Source organism: Oncorhynchus masou, unplaced genomic scaffold (assembly GCF_036934945.1).
Source record: "Oncorhynchus masou masou isolate Uvic2021 unplaced genomic scaffold, UVic_Omas_1.1 unplaced_scaffold_1063, whole genome shotgun sequence".
In the NCBI taxonomy this organism is placed as follows: Eukaryota; Metazoa; Chordata; class Actinopteri; order Salmoniformes; family Salmonidae; genus Oncorhynchus; species Oncorhynchus masou.
The window spans coordinates 7,501-27,948 of record NW_027000337.1 but is presented as its reverse complement, the minus strand read 5'-3'; the positions used below and the strand labels follow the sequence as shown (position 1 = coordinate 27,948).

Sequence of the window (20,448 nt, the reverse complement as noted above, 5' to 3'; positions counted from 1 at the left end):
ATCCAGATGGGTCACCAGGTGTCTAGATTAATCCAGATGAGTCACCAGGTGTCTAGATGTGTCCAGATGAGTCACCAGGAGTCTAGATTAATCCAGATTGGTCACCAGGTGTCTAGATTAATCCAGATGAGTCACCAGGTGTCTAGATGTGTCCAGATGTCCCACCATGTGTCTAGATTAATCCAGATGAGTCACCAGGTGTCTAGATTAATCCAGATGGGTCACCAGGTGTCTAGATGTCTCCAGATGTCCCACCATGTGTCTAGATTAATCCAGATGAGTCACCAGGTGTCTAGATTAATCCAGATGGGTCACCAGGTGTCTAGATTAATCCAGATGGGTCACCAGGTGTCTAGATTAATCCAGATGGGTCACCCGGTGTCTAGATTAATCCAGATGGGTCATCAGGTGTCTAGATTAATCCAGATGGGTCACCAGGTGTCTAGATTAATCCAGATGGGTCACCAGGTGTCTAGGTGTGTCTAGATGGGTCACCAGGTGTCTAGATTAATCCAGATGGGTCACCAGGTGTCTAGATTCATCCAGATGGGTCACCAGGTGTCTAGATTCATCCAGATGGGTCACCAGGTGTCTAGAAGGGTCACCAGGTGTCTAGATTAATCCAGATGAGTCACCAGGTGTCTAGATTAATCCAGATGGGTCACCAGGTGTCTAGATTAATCCAGATGACTCACCAGGTGTCTAGATTCATCCAGATGGGTCACCAGGTGTCTAGATTAATCTAGATGAGTCACCAGGTGTCTAGATTAATCTAGATGAGTCACCAGGTGTCTAGATTAATCTAGATTAGTCACCAGGTGTCCAGATTCATCCAGATGAGTCACCAGGTGTCAAGATGGGTCACCAGGTGTCTAGATTCATCCAGATGGGTCACCAGGTGTCTAGATTAATCCTGATGAGTCACCAGGTGTCTAGATTAATCCAGATGGGTCACCAGGTGTCTAGATTCATCTTGATGAGTCACCAGGTGTCTAGATGGGTCACCAGGTGTCTAGATGTGTCCAGATGGGTCACCAGGTGTCTAGATTCATCCAGATGGGTCACCAGATGTCGAGATTAATCCAGATGGGTCACCAGGTGTCTAGATTCATCTAGATGAGTCACCAGGTGTCTAGATTCATCCAGATGGGTCATCAGGTGTCTTGATGGGTCACCAGGTGTCTAGATTCATCCAGATGTCTAGAAGTGTCCAGATGAGTCACCAGGTGTCCAGAAGTGTCCACTCTCACCAGGTGTGTGTAAAGGTGTCCAGAAGTGTCCACTCTCACCAGGTGTCTAGATTAATCCAGATGGGTCACCAGGTGTCCAGAAGTGTCCACTCTCACCAGGTGTGTGTAAAGGTGTCCAGAAGTGTCCACTCTCACCAGGTGTCTAGATTAATCCAGATGGGTCACCAGGTGTCCAGAAGTGTCCACTCTCACCAGGTGTGTGTAAAGGGGTCCATAAGTGTCCACTCTCACCAGGTGTGTAAAGGTGTCCTGTGTATCCAAGTGTGTGTAAAGGTGTCCTGTGTTTCCAGGTGTGCTGAGGTCTTGTGATCATAAAGGGAATCTGTTAAACGGGACGTCTCGTGACTGTTGACTAAAATAACAATATAAACAGTGATTGGATCCACACACTGGGTCACTGCGGTCTGGGACACACACACCACCTACCTCTGTCTTCAGACACCTTAGATAGTGAACTCAGGGGTGTCCAACTCCCCTTATAGACTGATCTCAGGCCTGTCCAACTCATTCACATTATAGACTGATCTCAGGCCTGTCCAACTCATTCATCTTATAGACTGATCTCAGGCCTGTCCAACTCATTCACCTTATAGACTGATCTCAGGCCTGTCCAACTCATTCATCTTATAGACTGATCTCAGGCCTGTCCAACTCATTCATCTTATAGACTGACCTCAGGCCTGTCCAACTCCCCTTATAGACTGATCTCAGGTCTGTCCAACTCATTCATCTTATAGACTGATCTCAGGCCTGTCCAACTCATTCATTTTATAGACTGATCTCAGGCCTGTCCCAACTCATTCATCTTATAGACTGATCTCAGGTCTGTCCAACTCATTCATCTTATAGACTGATCTCAGGCCTGTCCAACTCATTCATCTTATAGACTGATCTCAGGCCTGTCCAACTCATTCACATTATAGACTGATCTCAGGCCTGTCCAACTCATTCCCCTTATAGACTGATCTCAGGCCTGTCCAACTCATTCATCTTATAGACTGATTCTCAGGCCTGTCCAACTCATTCATCTTATAGACTGATCTCAGGCCTGTCCAACTCATTCACCTTATAGACTGATCTCAGGCCTGTCCAACTCATTCATCTTATAGACTGATCTCAGGCCTGTCCAACTAATTCATCTTATAGACTGATCTCAGGCCTGTCCAACTCATTCATCTTATAGACTGATCTCAGGCCTGTACAACTCATTCACCTTATAGACTGATCTCAGGCCTGTCCAACTCATTCATCTTATAGACTGATCTCAGGCCTGTCCAACTCATTCATCTTATAGACTGATCTCAGGCCTGTCCAACTCATTCTCCTTATAGACTGATCTCAGGCCTGTCCAACTCATTCCCCTTATAGACTGATCCCAGGCCTGTCCAACTCATTCATCTTATAGACTGATCTCAGGCCTGTCCAACTCATTCACCTTATAGACTGATCTCAGGCCTGTCCAACTCATTCACCTTATAGACTGTTCTCAGGCCTGTCCAACTCATTCACCTTATAGACTGATCTCAGGCCTGTCCAACTCATTCATCTTATAGACTGATCTCAGGTCTGTCCAACTCATTCACCTTATAGACTGATCTCAGGCCTGTCCAACTCATTCATCTTATAGACTGATCTCAGGCCTGTCCAACTCATTCACATTATAGACTGATCTCAGGCCTGTCCAACTCATTCATCTTATAGACTGATCTCAGGCCTGTCCAACTCATTCACCTTATAGACTGATCTCAGGCCTGTCCAACTCATTCATCTTATAGACTGATCTCAGGCCTGTCCAACTCATTCATCTTATAGACTGATCTCAGGCCTGTCCAACTCATTCATCTTATAGACTGATCTCAGGCCTGTCCAACTCCCCTTATAGACTGATCTCAGGCCTGTCCAACTCCCCTTATAGACTGATCTCAGGCCTGTCCAACTCATTCACCTTATAGACTGATCTCAGGCCTGTCCAACTCATTCCATGGAGTCTCTGATGTTTTTGTTATTTCCTTTCAATTTGTGTGCAACAATCAGTGTGTGTGTGTGTGTGTGTGTGTGCGTGTGTTTAGGGTTAGGATGTGTGTGTGTGTGTGTGTGTGTGTGTGTGTGTGTGTGTGTGTGTGTGTGTGTGTGTGTGTGTGTGTGTGTGTGTGTGTGTGTGGACCCTGTGTGTCGGGGCCGACCCGGTGTTAAATGGTATTTGAACCCAGGTCTGGACCCTGTGTATCGGGGCTGACCCGGTGTTAAATGGTATTTGAACCCAGGTCTGGACCCTGTGTGTCGGGGCCGAGCCGGTGTTAAATGGTATTTGAACCCAGGTCTGGACCCTGTGTGTCGGGGCCGACCCGGTGTTAAAAGGTATTTGAACCCAGGTCTGGACCCTGTGTGTCGGGGCTGAGCCGGTGTTAAATGGTATTTGAACCCAGGTCTGGACCCTGTGTGTCGGGGCCGACCCGGTGTTAAATGGTATTTGAACCCAGGTCTGGACCCTGTGTGTCGGGGCCGACCCGGTCCTGGAAGATGTAGAGGTTGTTGGTGGAGGCTATAGCGATGATGTTCTCCTCGGGGTGCCAGGCCATGTGGAGGATCTTCTTAGTGAAGTCCAGACTGTCCACCCCCACGTCGCCGCGACGACGCTTGCCCCCGGTGTAGATTCGTCGCGTCCGCAGTACAGCTCGCGGCTTACTGGTCTCTCGCCACGCCTCCAGGGAGGGAGGAGGAGAGGAGAGGAGAGGAGAGGAGAGGAGGAGAGGAGGGGAGGGAAAGAGGAGAGGAGAGGAGAGGAGGAGAGAAAGAGGAGAGGAGAGAAAGAGGAGAGGAGAGAAAGAGGAGAGGAGAGGAGAGAAAGAGGAGAGGAGAGGAGAGAAAGAGGAGAGGAGAGAAAGAGGAGAGAAAGAGGAGAGGAGAGGAGAGGAGAGGAGGAAAGAAAGAGGAGAGGAGGAGAGAGAGGATAGGAGAGGAGAGAAAGAGAGAAAGAGGAGAGGAGAGGAGGAGAGGAGAGGAGGAGAGAAAGAGGAGAGGAGAGGAGGAGAGAAAGAGAGGAGAGAGGAGAGGAGATGAGAGGAGAGGAGAGAGGAGAGAGGAGAGAGGAGAGGAGAGGAGAGAAGAGAAGAGGAGAGGAGAGGAGAGGAGAGGAGAGGAGAGGAGAGGAGAGGAGAGGAGAGGAGACGTTTAGAGCAGGCAAATTGAAATCTGGACCAGAAAGTGGTTTCATTATTTCTCTCTGATCAGATTAGACCTGGTGAGTGACATCATCAACCAGCAGTTCTCCACACTTGGATTTCAGTAGCACAGAGACTCACGTTAATGGCTTATATTAGCGGCCAACCTTTAGCGGCTTACGTTAGCGGCCTCCTTTAGCGGCTTACGTTAGCGGCTTACGTTAGCGACTTACGTTACTGGCTTACGTTAGCGGCTTACGTTAGCGGCCTCCTTTAGCGGCTTACGTTAGCGACTTACTTTAGCGGCTTATGTTAGCGGCTTACGTTAGCGGCCTCCTTTAGCGGCTTACGTTAGCGACTTACTTTAGCGGCTTACGTTAGCGACTTAAGTTAGCGACTTACTTTAGCGGCTTATGTTAGCGGCTTACGTTAGCGGCTTACGTTAGCGGCCTCCTTTAGCGGCTTATGTTAGCGACTTACTTTAGTGGCTTACGTTAGTGACTTACGTAAGCCACTTGTATATATGCTTACCTCCAGGGTCACGCCCCGCCCCGTCTCCCTGTCAAACATCCGGAAGAAGCTGTTGTACGCCCCAGTCATTATCACACTGGGGAGAGGAGGAGGGAGAGAGAGGAGGAGGGAGAGGAGGGAGAGGAGGAGGTGAGAGAGGAGGAGAGAGAGAGAAAGTAGAAGGAGGAGAGAAGATGGAAGGGGGGAATGAAAGAGGGACAAAGAGAGGGAGAAGAAAAGGAAGGGATGAGAAAGAGAAAAGAGTGGGGTTGGGACAGGAAGAGGAGGAGAGATGGAGAGAGAGCGAAGGGTGGGGTTGGGACAGGAAGAGGAAGAGAGATGGAGAGAGAGGGAAGGGTGGGGTTGGGACAGGAAGAGGAGCAGAGATGGAGAGGGAAGGGTGGGGTTGGGACAGGAAGTGGAGGAGGGATGGAGAGAGGGAAGGGTGGGGTTGGGACAGGAAGAGGAGCAGAGATGGAGAGGGAAGGGTGGGGTTGGGACAGGAAGAGGAGGAGAGATGGAGAGAGGGAAGGGTGGGGTTGGGACAGGAAGCGGAGGAGAGATGGAGAGAGGGAAGGGTGGGGTTGGGACAGGAAGAGGAAGAGAGGGAAGGAGAGAAGGGAAGGAGATAGGGAAGGGTGGGGTTGGGACAGGAAGAGGAGGAGAGATGGAGAGAGGGAAGGGTGGGGTTGGGACAGGAAGAGGAAGAGAGATGGAGAGAAGGAAGGGTGGGGTTGGGACAGGAAGAGGACGAGAGATGGAGAGAGGGAAGGGTGGGGTTGGGACAGGAAGAGGAAGAGAGATGGAGAGAGGGAAGGGTGGGGTTGGGACAGGAAGTGGAGGAGGGATGGAGAGAGGGAAGGGTGGGGTTGGGACAGGAAGAGGAAGAGAGATGGAGAGAGGGAAGGGTGGGGTTGGGACAGGAAGAGGAAGAGAGATGGAGAGAGGGAAGGGTGGGGTTGGGACAGGAAGAGGAGGAGAGATGGAGAGAGGGAAGGGTGGGGTTGGGACAGGAAGAGGAAGAGATGATGGAGAGAGGGAAGGGTGGGGTTGGGACAGGAAGAGGAGGAGAGATGGAGAGAGGGAAGGGTGGGGTTGGGACAGGAAGAGGAAGAGAGATGGAGAGAGAGGGAAGGGTGAGGTTGGGACAGGAAGAAGAGGAGGGATGGAGAGAGGGAAGGGTGCAGTTGGAACAGGAAGAGGAGGAGAGATGGAGAGAGGGAAGGGTTGGGTTGGAACAGGAAGTAGAGAGAAGGGAAGGAGAGAGAGGGAAGGAGAGAAGGGAAGGAGAGTGAGGGAAGGAGAGAAGAGAAGGAGAGAAGGGAAGGAGAGAAGGGAAGGAGAGAGAGGGAAGGAGAGAGAGGGAAGGAGAGAAGGGATTGATTTTGACATCTCCAAAGCTCTTCTCTGGGACTGATTTATCTGTGGGATAAAGCCTCAGAGGAGACGAAGACGCACACACCTGTCGGAGCTGTTCCAGACACACTCAAACTTGTCAAATATGCAGTCGTTCTCGTACAGAGAGCACAGCTTAGTCCTCAGGTAGTCATGAACCTACAGAGAGACAGACATGGGAGAAGGGAGGGGGGGGGGGAGAGGAAGAGGGCAGGAGAGATTGTTGACAGGTTTTTCCAAGGCATTCATTTAATTTGTGTGTGTGTGTACATGCGTGCGTGAGTGTGTGAATGTATGTGTGTTTCTGCGTGTGACTAGTGTGTGTGTGCATGTGTGTTTCTGTGTGTGCCTAGTGTGTGTGTGTTTGTTTAGCGGGCTGACCTGGTAGGTTTCGACAGGGCCTTTCTCCATGTGTGTTTCTGCGTGTGCCTAGTGTGTGTGTGTTTGTTTAGCGGGCTGACCTGGTAGGTTTCGACAGGGCCTTTCTCCATGTGTGTTTCTGCGTGTGTCTAGTGTGTGTGTGTTTGTTTAGCGGGCTGACCTGGTAGGTTTCGACAGGGCCTTTCTCCATGTGTAAGTCCCACACCTTGGCCGTCAGGTAATCCCTGGTCAGCAGGTACCGCCCGTTGTGACTGAACTTCACATCCGACACCGACGACACGATCTCAGAGAAGAACGAACGACTTCCTGGGTCCTCTGGTTCCTCAAAGACTAAAGGAAGAGAGAGGTGGAGGGAGGTGGAGATGACAAAATACAGGGGAGAGGAGATGAGGTGGAGAGAGGATACGAGGGGAGGAGAGGAGAGGGGGAGGAGAGAGGAGGAGAGAAGATACGAGGGGAAGAGAGAAGAGGGGAAGGAGAGGAGGAGAGGCGAGGAGAGGAGAGAGGAGGGAGAGGAGAGGGGAGGAGAGAGGAGACGAGGGGAGGAGAGAGGAGGAGAGAAGATACGAGGGGAGGAGAGAGGAGACGAGGAGGAGAGGCGATGAGAGGAGGGAGAGGAGACGAGGAGAGAGGAGAGGGGGAGAAGAGGTAGATAGGGAGGAGCGGGAGAGGAGAGGAAGGAGACAGGGGGGAGGAGAGGAGATGAAGGGAGAGGAAAGATGGATATCACAATATAAGGGGGTGTAAACTCCAATCTGGACCTGAGGCCAGTTGTACTGCTGATATAAATGAAGGACTGATTCAGACCTGGGACAACAAGTGGGTGGAAGCCAGATCTACTGCTGATTTAAATGAAGGACTGATTTAGACCTGGGACAACATGTGGGTGGAAGCCAGATCTACTGCTGATTTAAATGAAGGACTGATTCAGACCTGGGACACCATGTGGGTGGAAGCCAGATCTACTGCTGATTTAAATGAAGGACTGATTTAGACCTGGGACAACATGTAGGTGGAATCCAGTTCTACTCCTGATTTAAATGAAGGACTGATTTAGACCTGGGACAACATGTAGGTGGAATCCAGTTCTACTCCTGATTTAAATGAAGGACTGATTTAGACCTGGGACAACATGTAGGTGGAATCCAGTTCTACTCCTGATTTAAATGAAGGACTGATTTAGACCTGGGACAACATGTAGGTGGAATCCAGATCTACTCCTGATTTAAATGAAGGACTGATTTAGACCTGGGACACCATGTGGGAGCAATTAATTATCAGAACCAGCAGTAGTCGTACTCTGGACCTCAAAGGGTAAGATCCGAATACACATGATTTAGAGACCGACCGCAGAGGCCTTTATCTCCCCGTGTGTAGCCAACTCACGTTTGGTGTGTCTGTCGCAAAGTGCCGAGGCCCTCATGTCACAGAGACGTAGAGATCCTTTGCTGCTACTGTAGACAAACAGGTGACAGTGGTGAGGATGAAACTCTGCTGCTGTTATCACCTCTGTTAGCTCCTCCATGTTGGCTGGCTTGATGTCCACTATGTCTGGAGGAGAGATACTCAGGTAGAACAACACAGGACTGTGTCTGGAGTAGAGATACTCAGGTAGAACAACACAGGACTGTGTCTGAAGGAGAGATACTCAGGTAGAACAACACAGGACTGTGTCTGGAGTAGAGATACTCAGGTAGAACAACACAGGACTGTGTCTGAAGGAGAGATACTCAGGTAGAACAACACAGGACTGTGTCTGGAGGAGTAGATGGCTGTGGTGGTTGTAGCTAGCCTGATTAACTGTACAGTAGATGGATGTGGTGGTTGTAGCTAGCCTGATTAACTGTACAGTAGTAGATGTGGTGGTTGTAGCTAGCCTGATTAACTGTACAGTAGATGGGTGTGGTGGTTGTAGCTAGCCTGATTAGCTGTATAGTAGATGGATGTGGTGGTTGTAGCTAGCCTGATTAGCTGTACAGTAGATGGGTGTGGTGGTTGTAGCTAGCCTGATTAGCTGTACAGTAGATGGGTGTGGTGGTTGTAGCTAGCCTGGTTAGCTGTATAGTAGATGGGTGTGGTGGTTGTAGCTAGCCTGATTAGCTGTACAGTAGATGGGTGTGGTGGTTGTAGCTAGCCTGATTAGCTGTACAGTAGATGGGTGTGGTGGTTGTAGCTAGCCTGATTAGCTGTATAGTAGATGGATGTGGTGGTTGTAGCTAGCCTGATTAGCTGTATAGTAGATGGATGTGGTGGTTGTAGCTAGCCTGATTAGCTGTACAGTAGATGGATGTGGTGGTTGTAGCTAGCCTGATTAACTGTACAGTAATAGCGGTGGTGGTTGTAGCTAGCCTGATTAACTGTACAGTAGATGGGTGTGGTGGTTGTAGCTAGCCTGATTCACTGTACAGTAGATGGATGTGGTGGTTGTAGCTAGCCTGATTAGCTGTATAGTAGATGGGTGTGGTGGTTGTAGCTAGCCTTATTAGCTGTTCAGTAGATGGTAGTGGTGGTTGTAGCTAGCCTGATTAACTGTACAGTAGATGGGTGTGGTGGTTGTAGCTAGCCTGATTAGCTGTACAGTAGATGGGTGTGGTGGTTGTAGCTAGCCTGATTAGCTGTACAGTAGATGGGTGTGGTGGTTGTAGCTAGCCTGATTAGCTGTACAGTAGCTGTACAGTAGATGGGTGTGGTAGTTGTAGCTAGCCTGATTAACTGTACAGTAGATATATGTGGTAGTTGTAGCTAACTGTACAGTAATAGAGGTGGTGGTTGTAGCTAGCCTGATTAACTGTACAGTAGTAGCCTGATTAACTGTACAGTAGATGGATGTGGTGGTTGTAGCTAGCCTGATTAGCTGTACAATAGATGAATGTGGTGGTTGTAGCTAGCCTGATTAGCTGTACAGTAGATGGATGTGGTGGTTGTAGCTAGCCTGATTAACTGTACAGTAGATGGATGTGGTAGTTGTAGCTAGCCTGATTAACTGTACAGTAGTAGCCTGATTAGCTGTACAGTAGATGGGTGTGGTGGGTGTAGCTAGCCTGATTAGCTGTACAATAGATGAATGTGGTGGTTGTAGCTAGCCTGATTAACTGTACAGTAGATGGATGTGGTAGTTGTAGCTAGCCTGATTAACTGTACAGTAGTAGCCTGATTAGCTGTACAGTAGATGGGTGTGGTGGTTGTAGCTAGCCTGATTAGCTGTACAATAGATGAATGTGGTGGTTGTAGCTAGCCTGATTAACTGTACAGCAGTAGCCTGATTAACTGTACAGTAGATGGGTGTGGTGGTTGTAGCTAGCCTGATTAACTGTACAGTAGATGGATGTGGTGGTTGTAGCTAGCCTGATTAGCTGTACAGTAGATGGGTGTGGTGGTTGTAGCTAGCCTGATTAGCTGTACAGTAGATGGGTTTGGTGGTTGTAGCTAGCCTGATTAGCTGTACAGTAGATGGGTGTGGTGGTTGTAGCTAGCCTGATTAGCTGTATAGTAGATGGGTGTGGTGGTTGTAGCTAGCCTGATTAGCTGTATAGTAGATGGGTGTGGTGGTTGTAGCTAGCCTGATTAGCTGTATAGTAGATGGGTGTGGTGGTTGTAGCTAGCCTGATTAGCTGTACAGTAGATGGGTGTGGTGGTTGTAGCTAGCCTGATTAACTGTACAGTAGATGGGTGTGGTGGTTGTAGCTAGCCTGATTAACTGTACAGTAGATGGGTGTGGTGGCTGTAGCTAGCCTGATTAGCTGTACAGTAGTAGCCTGATTAACTGTACAGTAGATGGATGTGGTGGTTGTAGCTAGCCTGATTAACTGTACATTAGATGGATGTGGTGGTTGTAGCTAGCCTGATTAGCTGTACAGTAGATGGATGTGGTGGTTGTAGCTAGCCTGATTAACTGTACAGTAATAGAGGTGGTGGTTGTAGCTAGCCTGATTAACTCTTCAGTAGATGGGTGTGGTGGTTGTAGCTAGCCTGATTAACTGTACATTAGATGGATGTGGTGGTTGTAGCTAGCCTGATTAGCTGTACAGTAGATAATATAATAAATATATCCCATTTAGCAGACGCTTTTGTCCAAAGCGACTTACAAGTCGGCTGGGGCCACTACTTTTACATATGGGTGGTCCCAGCGGGAATCGAACCCACGACGCTTGGCGTTGCAAGCGCCATGCTCTACCGACTGAGCCACACAGGACCCGATGGATGTGGTGGTTGTAGCTAGCCTGATTAACTGTACAGTAATAGCGGTGGTGGATGTAGCTAGCCTGATTAGCTGTACAGTAGATGGGTGTGGTGGTTGTAGCTAGCCTGATTAACTGTACAGTAGATGGGTGTGGTGGCTGTAGCTAGCCTGATTAGCTGTACAGTAGTAGCCTGATTAACTGTACAGTAGATGAATGTGGTGGTTGTAGCTAGCCTGATTAGCTGTACAGTAGATGGGTGTGGTTGTTGTAGCTAGCCTGACTAACTGTACAGTAGATGGATGTGGTGGTTGTAGCTAGCCTGATTAGCTGTACAGTAGATGGGTGTGGTGGTTGTAGCTAGCCTGATTAACTGTACAGTAGATGGGTGTGGTGGTTGTAGCTAGCCTGAATAACTGTACAGTAGATGGGTGTGGTGGTTGTAGCTAGCCTGATTAGCTGTACAGTAGATGGGTGTGGTGGTTGTAGCTAGCCTGATTAACTGTACAGTAGATGGGTGTGGTGGTTGTAGCTAGCCTGATTAGCTGTACAGTAGATGGGTGTGGTGGTTGTAGCTAGCCTGATTAACTGTACAGTAGATGGGTGTGGTGGTTGTAGCTAGCCTGATTAGCTGTACAGTAGATGGGTGTGGTGGTTGTAGCTAGCCTGATTAGCTGTACAGTAGATGGGTGTGGTGGTTGTAGCTAGCCTGATTAGCTGTACAGTAGATGGGTGTGGTGATTGTAGCTAGCCTGATTAACTGTACAGTAGATGGATGTGGTGGTTGTAGCTAGCCTGATTAACTGTACAGTAGATGGGTGTGGTGGTTGTAGCTAGCCTGATTAGCTGTACAGTAGATGGGTGTGGTGATTGTAGCTAGCCTGATTAACTGTACAGTAGATGGATGTGGTGGTTGTAGCTAGCCTGATTAGCTGTACAGTAGATGGGTGTGGTGGTTGTAGCTAGCCTGATTAGCTGTACAGTAGATGGGTGTGGTGGTTGTAGCTAGCCTGATTAGCTGTACAGTAGATGGGTGTGGTGGTTGTAGCTAGCCTGATTAGCTGTATAGTAGATGGGTGTGGTGGTTGTAGCTAGCCTGATTAGCTGTACAGTAGATGGGTGTGGTGGTTGTAGCTAGCCTGATTAACTGTACAGTAGATGGGTGTGGTGGTTGTAGCTAGCCTGACTAGCTGTATAGTAGATGGGTGTGGTGGTTGTAGCTAGCCTGATTAGCTGTACAGTATATGGGTGTGGTGGTTGTAGCTAGCCTGATTAGCTGTATAGTAGATGGGTGTGGTGGTTGTAGCTAGCCTGATTAGCTGTATAGTAGATGGATGTGGTGGTTGTAGCTAGCCTGATTAGCTGTACAGTATATGGGTGTGGTGGTTGTAGCTAGCCTGATTAGCTGTATAGTAGATGGGTGTGGTGGTTGTAGCTAGCCTGATTAGCTGTATAGTAGATGGATGTGGTGGTTGTAGCTAGCCCGACTAACTGTACAGTAGTAGCCTGATTCACTGTACAGTAGATGGATGTGGTGGTTGTAGCTAGCCTGATTAGCTGTACAGTAGATGGGTGTGGTGGTTGTAGCTAGCCTGATTAGCTGTACAGTAGATGGGTGTGGTGGTTGTAGCTAGCCTGATTAGCTGTACAGTATATGGGTGTGGTTGTTGTAGCTAGCCTGATTAGCTGTACAGTAGATGGGTGTGGTGGTTGTAGCTAGCCTGATTAGCTGTACAGTAGATGGATGTGGTGGTTGTAGCTAGCCTGATTAGCTGTACAGTAGATGGATGTGGTGGTTGTAGCTAGCCTGATTAGCTGTACAGTAGATGGATGTGGTGGTTGTAGCTAGCCGGATTAACTGTACAGTAGATGGATGTGGTGGTTGTACACAGACACACTATAAATATGCAATGATTGTTTTTAGCCTCAGCTACTGAACTTAATCAACCCTGTCACACACACACACACACAAACACACACACACACACACACACACACACACACACACACACACACACACACACACACACACACACACACACACACACACACACACACACACACATTCTATTTGCAGCGGGCCCCATGTGTCTTAGTGGAGTAGAGAGTAGGGAGTTGACACGGAGTGAATTATTTAAACTTCTCTGTAGATGTTTTCTAGGTCAGGGTCCTGTTATGGTAGAGCCTGTTTAAACACTACAGCCTACAGATGGAGGAGCGTCATTTGATCACCTTGTTGCAGAACAACTGAACAGACAGAATGAACGACTGGGTCTCTGGTACTGAACTGTTTAAACACTGCAGCCTACAGATGGAGGAGCGTAATTTGATCACCTTGTTGCAGAACAACTTTCCTGCCAATGAAGGACATTTTAATCTTGTTGCAAATTTGACGTTTAAAAGGTTCCTACACGTTTGTCATTTCCACTTTGAAACGTCAAACTTGATATCTAATTATGAAAAATGTATCAACCAAACATGTCCAATAATTATAATCCATATAAGAATTAAAATGTTGTATTTATGTGTTTTTTTAAAAATTGAACCTTTATTTAACTAGAGAAGTCAGTTAAGAATTTAAGAACAAATTCTTACTTACAATGACGGCCTACCGGGCAAACAGTGGATTAACTGCCTTGTTCAGGGACAGAACAACAGATTTATTCCTTGTCAGATCGGGGATTTTATATTTTTATATTTTTATAATTTTATTTTTTATTTCACCTTTGTTTAACCAGGTAGGCCAGTTGAGAACAAGTTCTCATTTACAACTGCGACCTGGCCAAGATAAAGCAAAGCAGTGTGAACAGACAACACAGAGTTACACATGGAGTAAACAAGCGTACAGATCTAGCAACCCTTTTGGTTATTGGCACAACGCTCTAACCACTAGGCTACCTGACACCCCAAAACATTTCCTGTTACTGCAAGATTAGTTTCCTGCTTTATCAAACTGCTTCAAATTAAGATCTTACATCTGGACCTTCCTACCCAGACTGGCAAAGAGCCATATAGAGTCAGTGATTGGGCAGGCAGACTGGCACAGAGCCATAGAGAGTCAGTGATTGGGCAGGAAGACTGGCACAGAGCCATAGAGAGTCAGTGATTGGGCAGGAAGACTGGCACAGAGCCATAGAGAGTCAGTGATTGGGCAGGAAGACTGGCACAGAGCCATATAGAGTCAGTGATTGGGCAGGAAGACTGGCACAGAGCCATAGAGAGTCAGTGATTGGACAGGAAGACTGGCACAGAGCCATAGAGAGTCAGTGATTGGGCAGGAAGACTGGCACAGAGCCATAGAGAGTCTGTGATTGGGAAGGAAGACTGGCACAGAGCAATATAGAGTCTGTGATTGGGCAGGAAGACTGGCACAGAGCCATAGAGAGTCAGTGATTGGGCAGGAAGACTGGCACAGAGCCATAGAGAGTCAGTGATTGGGCAGGAAGACTGGCACAGAGCCATATAGAGTCTGTGATTGGGCAGGAAGACTGGCACAGAGCCATAGAGAGTCAGTGATTGGGCAGGAAGACTGGCACAGAGCCATAGAGAGTCAGTGCTTGGGAAGGAAGACTGGCAGAGAGCCATATAGTCAGTGATTGGGCAGGAAGACTGGCACAGAGCCATAGAGTCAGTGATTGGGCAGGAAGACTGGCACAGAGCCATAGAGTCAGTGATTGGGCAGGAAGACTGGCACAGAGCCATAGAGAGTCAGAGCTGAGTTCCGGCAACTCAAATGTTCTACTTCCTGTTCCTCTTATAGATTATAAGATTAAAAGTATTGTGGAGCTCCAGCACCTCAATTTAAACAGTACCGGGCCACTACCTCAATATAAACAGTACCGGGCCACAAACCTCAATATAAACAGTACCGGGCCACTACCTCAATATAAACAGTACCGGGCCACTACCTCAATATAAACAGTATCGGGCCACTACCTCAATATAAACAGTACCGGGCCACTACCTCAATATAAACAGTACTGGTCCACTACCTCAATATAAACAGTACCGGGCCACTACCTCAATATAAACAGTACCGGGCCACTACCTCAATATAAACAGTACCGGGCCACTACCTCAATATAAACAGTACCGGGCCACTACCTCAATATAAACAGTACCGGGCCACTACCTCAATATAAACAGTACCGGGCCACTACCTCAATATAAACAGTACCGGGCCAGCACCTCAATATAAACAGTACCGGTCCACTACCTCAATATAAACAGTACCGGGCCACTACCTCAATATAAACAGTACCGGGCCACTACCTCAATATAAACAGTACCGGGCCAGCACCTCAATATAAACAGTACCGGGCCACTACCTCAATATAAACAGTACCGTGCCACTACCTCAATATAAACAGTACCGGGCCAGTACCTCAATATAAACAGTACCGGGCCACTGCCTCAATATAAACAATACCGGGCCAGCACCTCAATATAAACAGTACCGGGCCACTACCTCAATATAAACAGTACCGGGCCACTACCTCAATATAAACAGTACCGGGCCACTACCTCAATATAAACAGTACCGGGCCAGCACCTCAATATAAACAGTACCGGGCCACTACCTCAATATAAACAGTACCGTGCCACTACCTCAATATAAACAGTACCGGGCCAGTACCTCAATATAAACAGTACCGGGCCACTGCCTCAATATAAACAATACCGGGCCAGCACCTCAATATAAACAGTACCGGGCCACTACCTCAATATAAACAGTACCGGGCCACTACCTCAATATAAACAGTACCGGGCCACTACCTCAATATAAACAGTACCGGGCCACTACCTCAATATAAACAGTACCGGTCCACTACCTCAATATAAACAATACCGGGCCACTACCTCAATATAAACAGTACCGGGTCACTACCTCAATATAAACAGTACCGGGCCACTACCTCAATATAAACAGTACCGGGCCACTACCTCAATATAAACAGTACCGGTCTCCTTACCTCACTATAAACAGTACCGGGACAGCACCTAAATCCTGTGTGTGTGTGTGTGTGTGTTTGAGTGTGTGTGTGTATGTCTGCTTCCCTGTGTGTGTGTGTGTGTGTGTGTGTGTGTGTGTATGTGTGTGTGTGTATGTTTGTGTGTGTGTCTGCTTTCCTGTGTGTGTGTGTGGGTCTCCACAACTGTGTGTGTGTTTGTGTGTGTGTGTGTCTGCTTTCCTGTTTGTGTGTGTGGGTCTCCACAACTGTGTGTGTGTGTATGTCTCTGTACGTGTGTGTGTGTGTGTGTGTCTCTGTACGTGTGTGTGTGTGTATGTCTCTGTACGTGTGTGTGTGTGTGTGTGTGTATGTCTCTGTACATGTGTGTGTGTGTGTGTGTGTGTGTGTGTGTGTGTGTGTGTGTGTGTCCCTCTCCCAGTGAAGGATACTAAAGCTGCGGTCTGTGATCCCCAGGTTCCACATGTTGATCCTCAGGTCATCAGCTGACAGGTAGGTCTCTCCGTCGCTGTTGACCGATATGGAGTTAACATGGTAGGTATGACCATTGGAGAACACCCTCCTAGGACGTACCTCCACCATCAGGTCTGTAGGTCTCAACACAGGAACCTGGGAGGGAGGTTGGAGAGGGACAGAGGGAGGGAGGGAGGTTGGAGGTTGGAGAGGGACAGAGGGAGGGAGGGTAGGAGGTTGGAGAGGGACAGAGGGAGGGAGGGTAGGAGGTTGGAGAGGGACAGAGGGAGGGAGTGTAGGAGGTTGGAGAGGGACAGAGGGAGGGAGGGTAGGAGGTTGGAGAGGGACAGAGGGAGGGAGGGTAGGAGGTTGGAGAGGGACAGATGGAGGGAGGGTAGGAGGGAGGGTAGGAGGTTGGAGAGGGACAGAGGGAGGGAGGGTAGGAGGTTGGAGAGGGACAGAGGGAGGGAGGGTAGGAGGTTGGAGAGGGACAGAGGGAGGGAGGGTAGGAGGTTGGAGAGGGACAGAGGGAGGGAGGGTAGGAGGTTGGAGAGGGACAGAGGGAGGGAGGGTAGGAGGTTGGAGAGGGACAGATGGAGGGAGGGTAGGAGGTTGGAGAGGGACAGAGGGAGGGAGGGTAGGAGGTTGGAGAGGGACAGAGGGAGGGAGGGTAGGAGGTTGGAGAGGGACAGAGGGAGGGAGGGTAGGAGGTTGGAGAGGGACAGAGGGAGGGAGGGTAGGAGGTTGGAGAGGGACAGAGGGAGTGTAGGAGGTTGGAGAGGGACAGAGGGAGGGAGGGTAGGAGGTTGGAGAGGGACAGAGGGAGTGTAGGAGGTTGGAGAGGGACAGAGGGAGGGAGGGGTAGGAGGTTGGAGAGGGACAGAGGGAGGGAGGGTAGGAGGTTGGAGAGGGACAAAGGGAGGGAGTGTAGGAGGTTGGAGAGGGACAGAGGGAGGGAGTGTAGGAGGTTGGAGAGGGACAGAGGGAGGGAGGGTAGGAGGTTGGAGAGGGACAGAGGGAGGGAGTGTAGGAGGTTGGAGAGGGACAGAGGGAGGGAGGGTAGGAGGTTGGAGAGGGACAGAAGGAGGGAGGGTAGGAGGTTGGAGAGGGACAGAGGGAGGGAGGGTAGGATGTTGGAGAGGGACAGAGGGAGGGAGGGAGGTTGGAGAGGGACAGAGGGAGGGAGGGTAGGAGGTTGGAGAGGGACAGAGGGAGGGAGGTTAGGAGTTTGGAGAGGGACAGAGGGAGGGAGGGTAGGAGGTTGGAGAGAGAGAGGGACAGAGGGAGGGAGGGCAGGAGGGGGGAGTGAGAGAGGGAGGAGAGAGAGGGGCGGAGGGAGGGAGGGTAGGAGGTTGGAGAGAGGGAGGGAGGGCAGGAGGGGGGAGTGAGAGAGGGAGGAGAGAGAGGGGCGGAGGGAGGGAGGGTAGGAGGTTGGAGAGAGAGAGGGAGGGTAGGAGGGGGGAGTGAGAGAGGGAGGAGAGAGAGGGGCAGAGGGAGGGAAGGTAGGAGGTTGTAGAGAAGGAGGGAGGGCAGGAGGGGGGAGAGAGAGGGAGGGAGAGAGGGGGCGGAGGGAGGGAGGGTAGGAGGTTGGGAGAGGGAGGGATGGCAGGGAGGGGGAGAGAAAGGAGGAGGAGAGGGGCGGAGGGAGGGAGGGTAGGAGGTTGGAGAGAAGGAGGGAGGGCAGGAGGGGAGAGAGAGGGAGGGATGGCAGGGGGGGGAGAGAGAGGGAGGGATGGCAGGAGGGGGAGAGAGAGGGAGGGTTAGGGGGATGGGCTGAATGAGGGACAAAACAAGAGGTGTGTGTCTGTGTGTGTGTGTGTGTGTGTGTGTGTGTGTGTGTGTGTGTGTGTGTGTGTGTGTGTGTGTGTGTGTGTGTGTGTGTGTGTGTGTGTGTGTGTGTGTGTGTGTGTACCTGTAGTGATGTGACTGTAGAGATGTCCTTCACCCTGCCCTCCTCATCTTTCAGGTTGTAGCCCTCCGGTTGCTTGTCTCGCTCACTCACCTTCCACAGCTTGATGGTCTTATCTGACGCACACACACACAGACACAGACACAGACACAGACACACACACACACACACACACACACACACACACACACACACACACACACACACACACACACACACACACACACACACACACACACACACACACACACACAGAGATAATGTTTGAGACCAAGTCTGGCTGGTTGACAGTGCTCTTATCTGTGTTAGAGTTTCAGGGTCATGATATATTCTGGATGAAACATGCCAATGGTTCAGTTTCCTCCTTTTCATTTGACACCAGGAGAGGAGTGGACATTCACAACTATAAGACGTTGCACAATATTTAAATATAATATATTTTGAAATATAATATAAATCTCTGTCTTTTCTGAATGTTGATGGTAGCAAATGCAAGTTTACGTGTGAGTTTGCGTTGAGCAGGAAGTGGGAATTATGGGTCATGTAGTTTATTTACCATTCTCAGTGTTCTATTAGGGGAACGATTTTGGTAATCAACTCAACTGATCGTTGGTGGAATGTCGGATTAAAGGTAGTGAGGTCAACTGACAGTTTGTGGCAAGAAGGATTATGGGAAATGTAGTCAACTCACTGTTTGTGGAAAGGAGGAATTATTGGTAGTCTTCTGCTAGGGGAGGATTATGGGATGTGTAGTCTACGGACTGTTGGTGGAAAAGAGGAATTATGGGTAGTGTGTCTACTCACAGTCGATGGAAAGGAAGATTATGGGCATTTTTCTGATAGAGGAGGACTATGGGTAGTATTCTGATAGAGGAGGACTATGGGTAGTATTCTGATAGAGGAGGACTATGGGTAGTATTCTGATAGAGGAGGACTATGGGTAGTATTCTGATAGAGAACTATGGGTAGTATTCTGATAGAGGAGGACTATGGGTAGTATTCTGATAGAGGAGGACTATGGGTAGTATTCTGATAGAGAACTATGGGTAGTATTCTGATAGAGGACTATGGGTAGTATTCTGATAGAGGAGGACTATGGGTAGTGTTCTGATAGAGGAGGACTATGGGTAGTATTCTGATAGAGGAGGACTATGGGTAGTATTCTGATAGAGGAGGACTATGGGTTGTGTTCTGATAGAGGAGGACTATGGGTAGTATTCTGATAGAGGAGGACTATGGGTAGTATTCTGATAGAGGAGGACTATGGGTAGTATTCTGATAGAGAACTATGGGTAGTATTCTGATAGAGGAGGACTATGGGTAGTATTCTGATAGAGGAGGACTATGGGTAGTATTCTGATAGAGGAGGACTATGGGTAGTATTCTGATAGAGGAGGACTATGGGTAGTATTCTGATAGAGGAGGACTATGGGTAGTATTCTGATAGAGGAGGACTATGGGTAGTATTCTGATAGAGGAGGACTATGGGTAGTATTCTGATAGAGGACTATGGGTTGTGTTCTGATAGAGGAGGACTATGGGTAGTATTCTGATAGAGGAGGACTATGGGTAGTATTCTGATAGAGGAGGACTATGGGTAGTATTCTGATAGAGGAGGACTATGGGTAGTATTCTGATAGAGGACTATGGGTTGTGTTCTGATAGAGGAGGACTATGGGTAGTATTCTGATAGAGGAGGACTATGGGTAGTATTCTGATAGAGGAGGACTATGGGTTGTGTTCTGATAGAGGAGGACTATGGGTAGTGTTCTGATAGAGGAGGACTATGGGTAGTGTTCTGATAGAGGAGGACTATGGGTAGTGTTCTGATAGAGGAGGACTATGGGTAGTATTCTGATAGAGGAGGACTATGGGTAGTATTCTGATAGAGGAGGACTATGGGTTGTGTTCTGATAGAGGAGGACTATGGGTAGTATTCTGATAGAGGAGGACTATGGGTAGTATTCTGATAGAGGAGGACTATGGGTTGTGTTCTGATAGAGGAGGACTATGGGTAGTGTTCTGATAGAGGAGGACTATGGGTAGTGTTCTGATAGAGGAGGACTATGGGTAGTGTTCTGATAGAGGAGGACTATGGGTAGTATTCTGATAGAGGAGGACTATGGGTAGTATTCTGATAGAGGAGGACTATGGGTTGTGTTCTGATAGAGGAGGACTATGGGCAGTATTCTGATAGAGGAGGACTATGGGTCGTTAGTCTTACATTTACATTTCATTTAC

At 48.9% G+C, this 20,448-nt stretch overlaps 2 protein-coding genes across 2 annotated transcripts in view; both read right to left on the bottom strand.

Annotated features, from left to right (window-relative positions):
• Window positions 1-2,955: 2,955 nt before the first annotated feature.
• LOC135528959 (serine/threonine-protein phosphatase 2A 55 kDa regulatory subunit B gamma isoform-like) lies at window positions 2,956-16,451 on the bottom strand. Its single transcript, XM_064957937.1, has 6 exons — window positions 16,277-16,451; window positions 8,084-8,248; window positions 6,858-7,027; window positions 6,384-6,475; window positions 4,943-5,018; window positions 2,956-3,952 (listed from the first exon to the last, which is right to left on the bottom strand). Exons 1-6 carry the CDS (start codon window positions 16,425-16,427, stop codon window positions 3,710-3,712), a joined length of 897 nt encoding a protein of 298 aa, XP_064814009.1. The 5' UTR covers window positions 16,428-16,451; the 3' UTR covers window positions 2,956-3,709.
• Window positions 16,427-20,448, bottom strand: part of LOC135528962 (serine/threonine-protein phosphatase 2A 55 kDa regulatory subunit B beta isoform-like) — a gene marked incomplete at its 5' end in the record, with an annotated part of 4,419 nt that continues 397 nt past the window's right edge. The window contains 2 exons of the mRNA XM_064957940.1: window positions 16,427-16,432; window positions 18,211-18,323. Of these exons, the coding sequence (XP_064814012.1) occupies window positions 16,427-16,432; window positions 18,211-18,323 (119 nt within the window). The remainder of the gene's footprint in view (window positions 16,433-18,210; window positions 18,324-20,448) is intronic.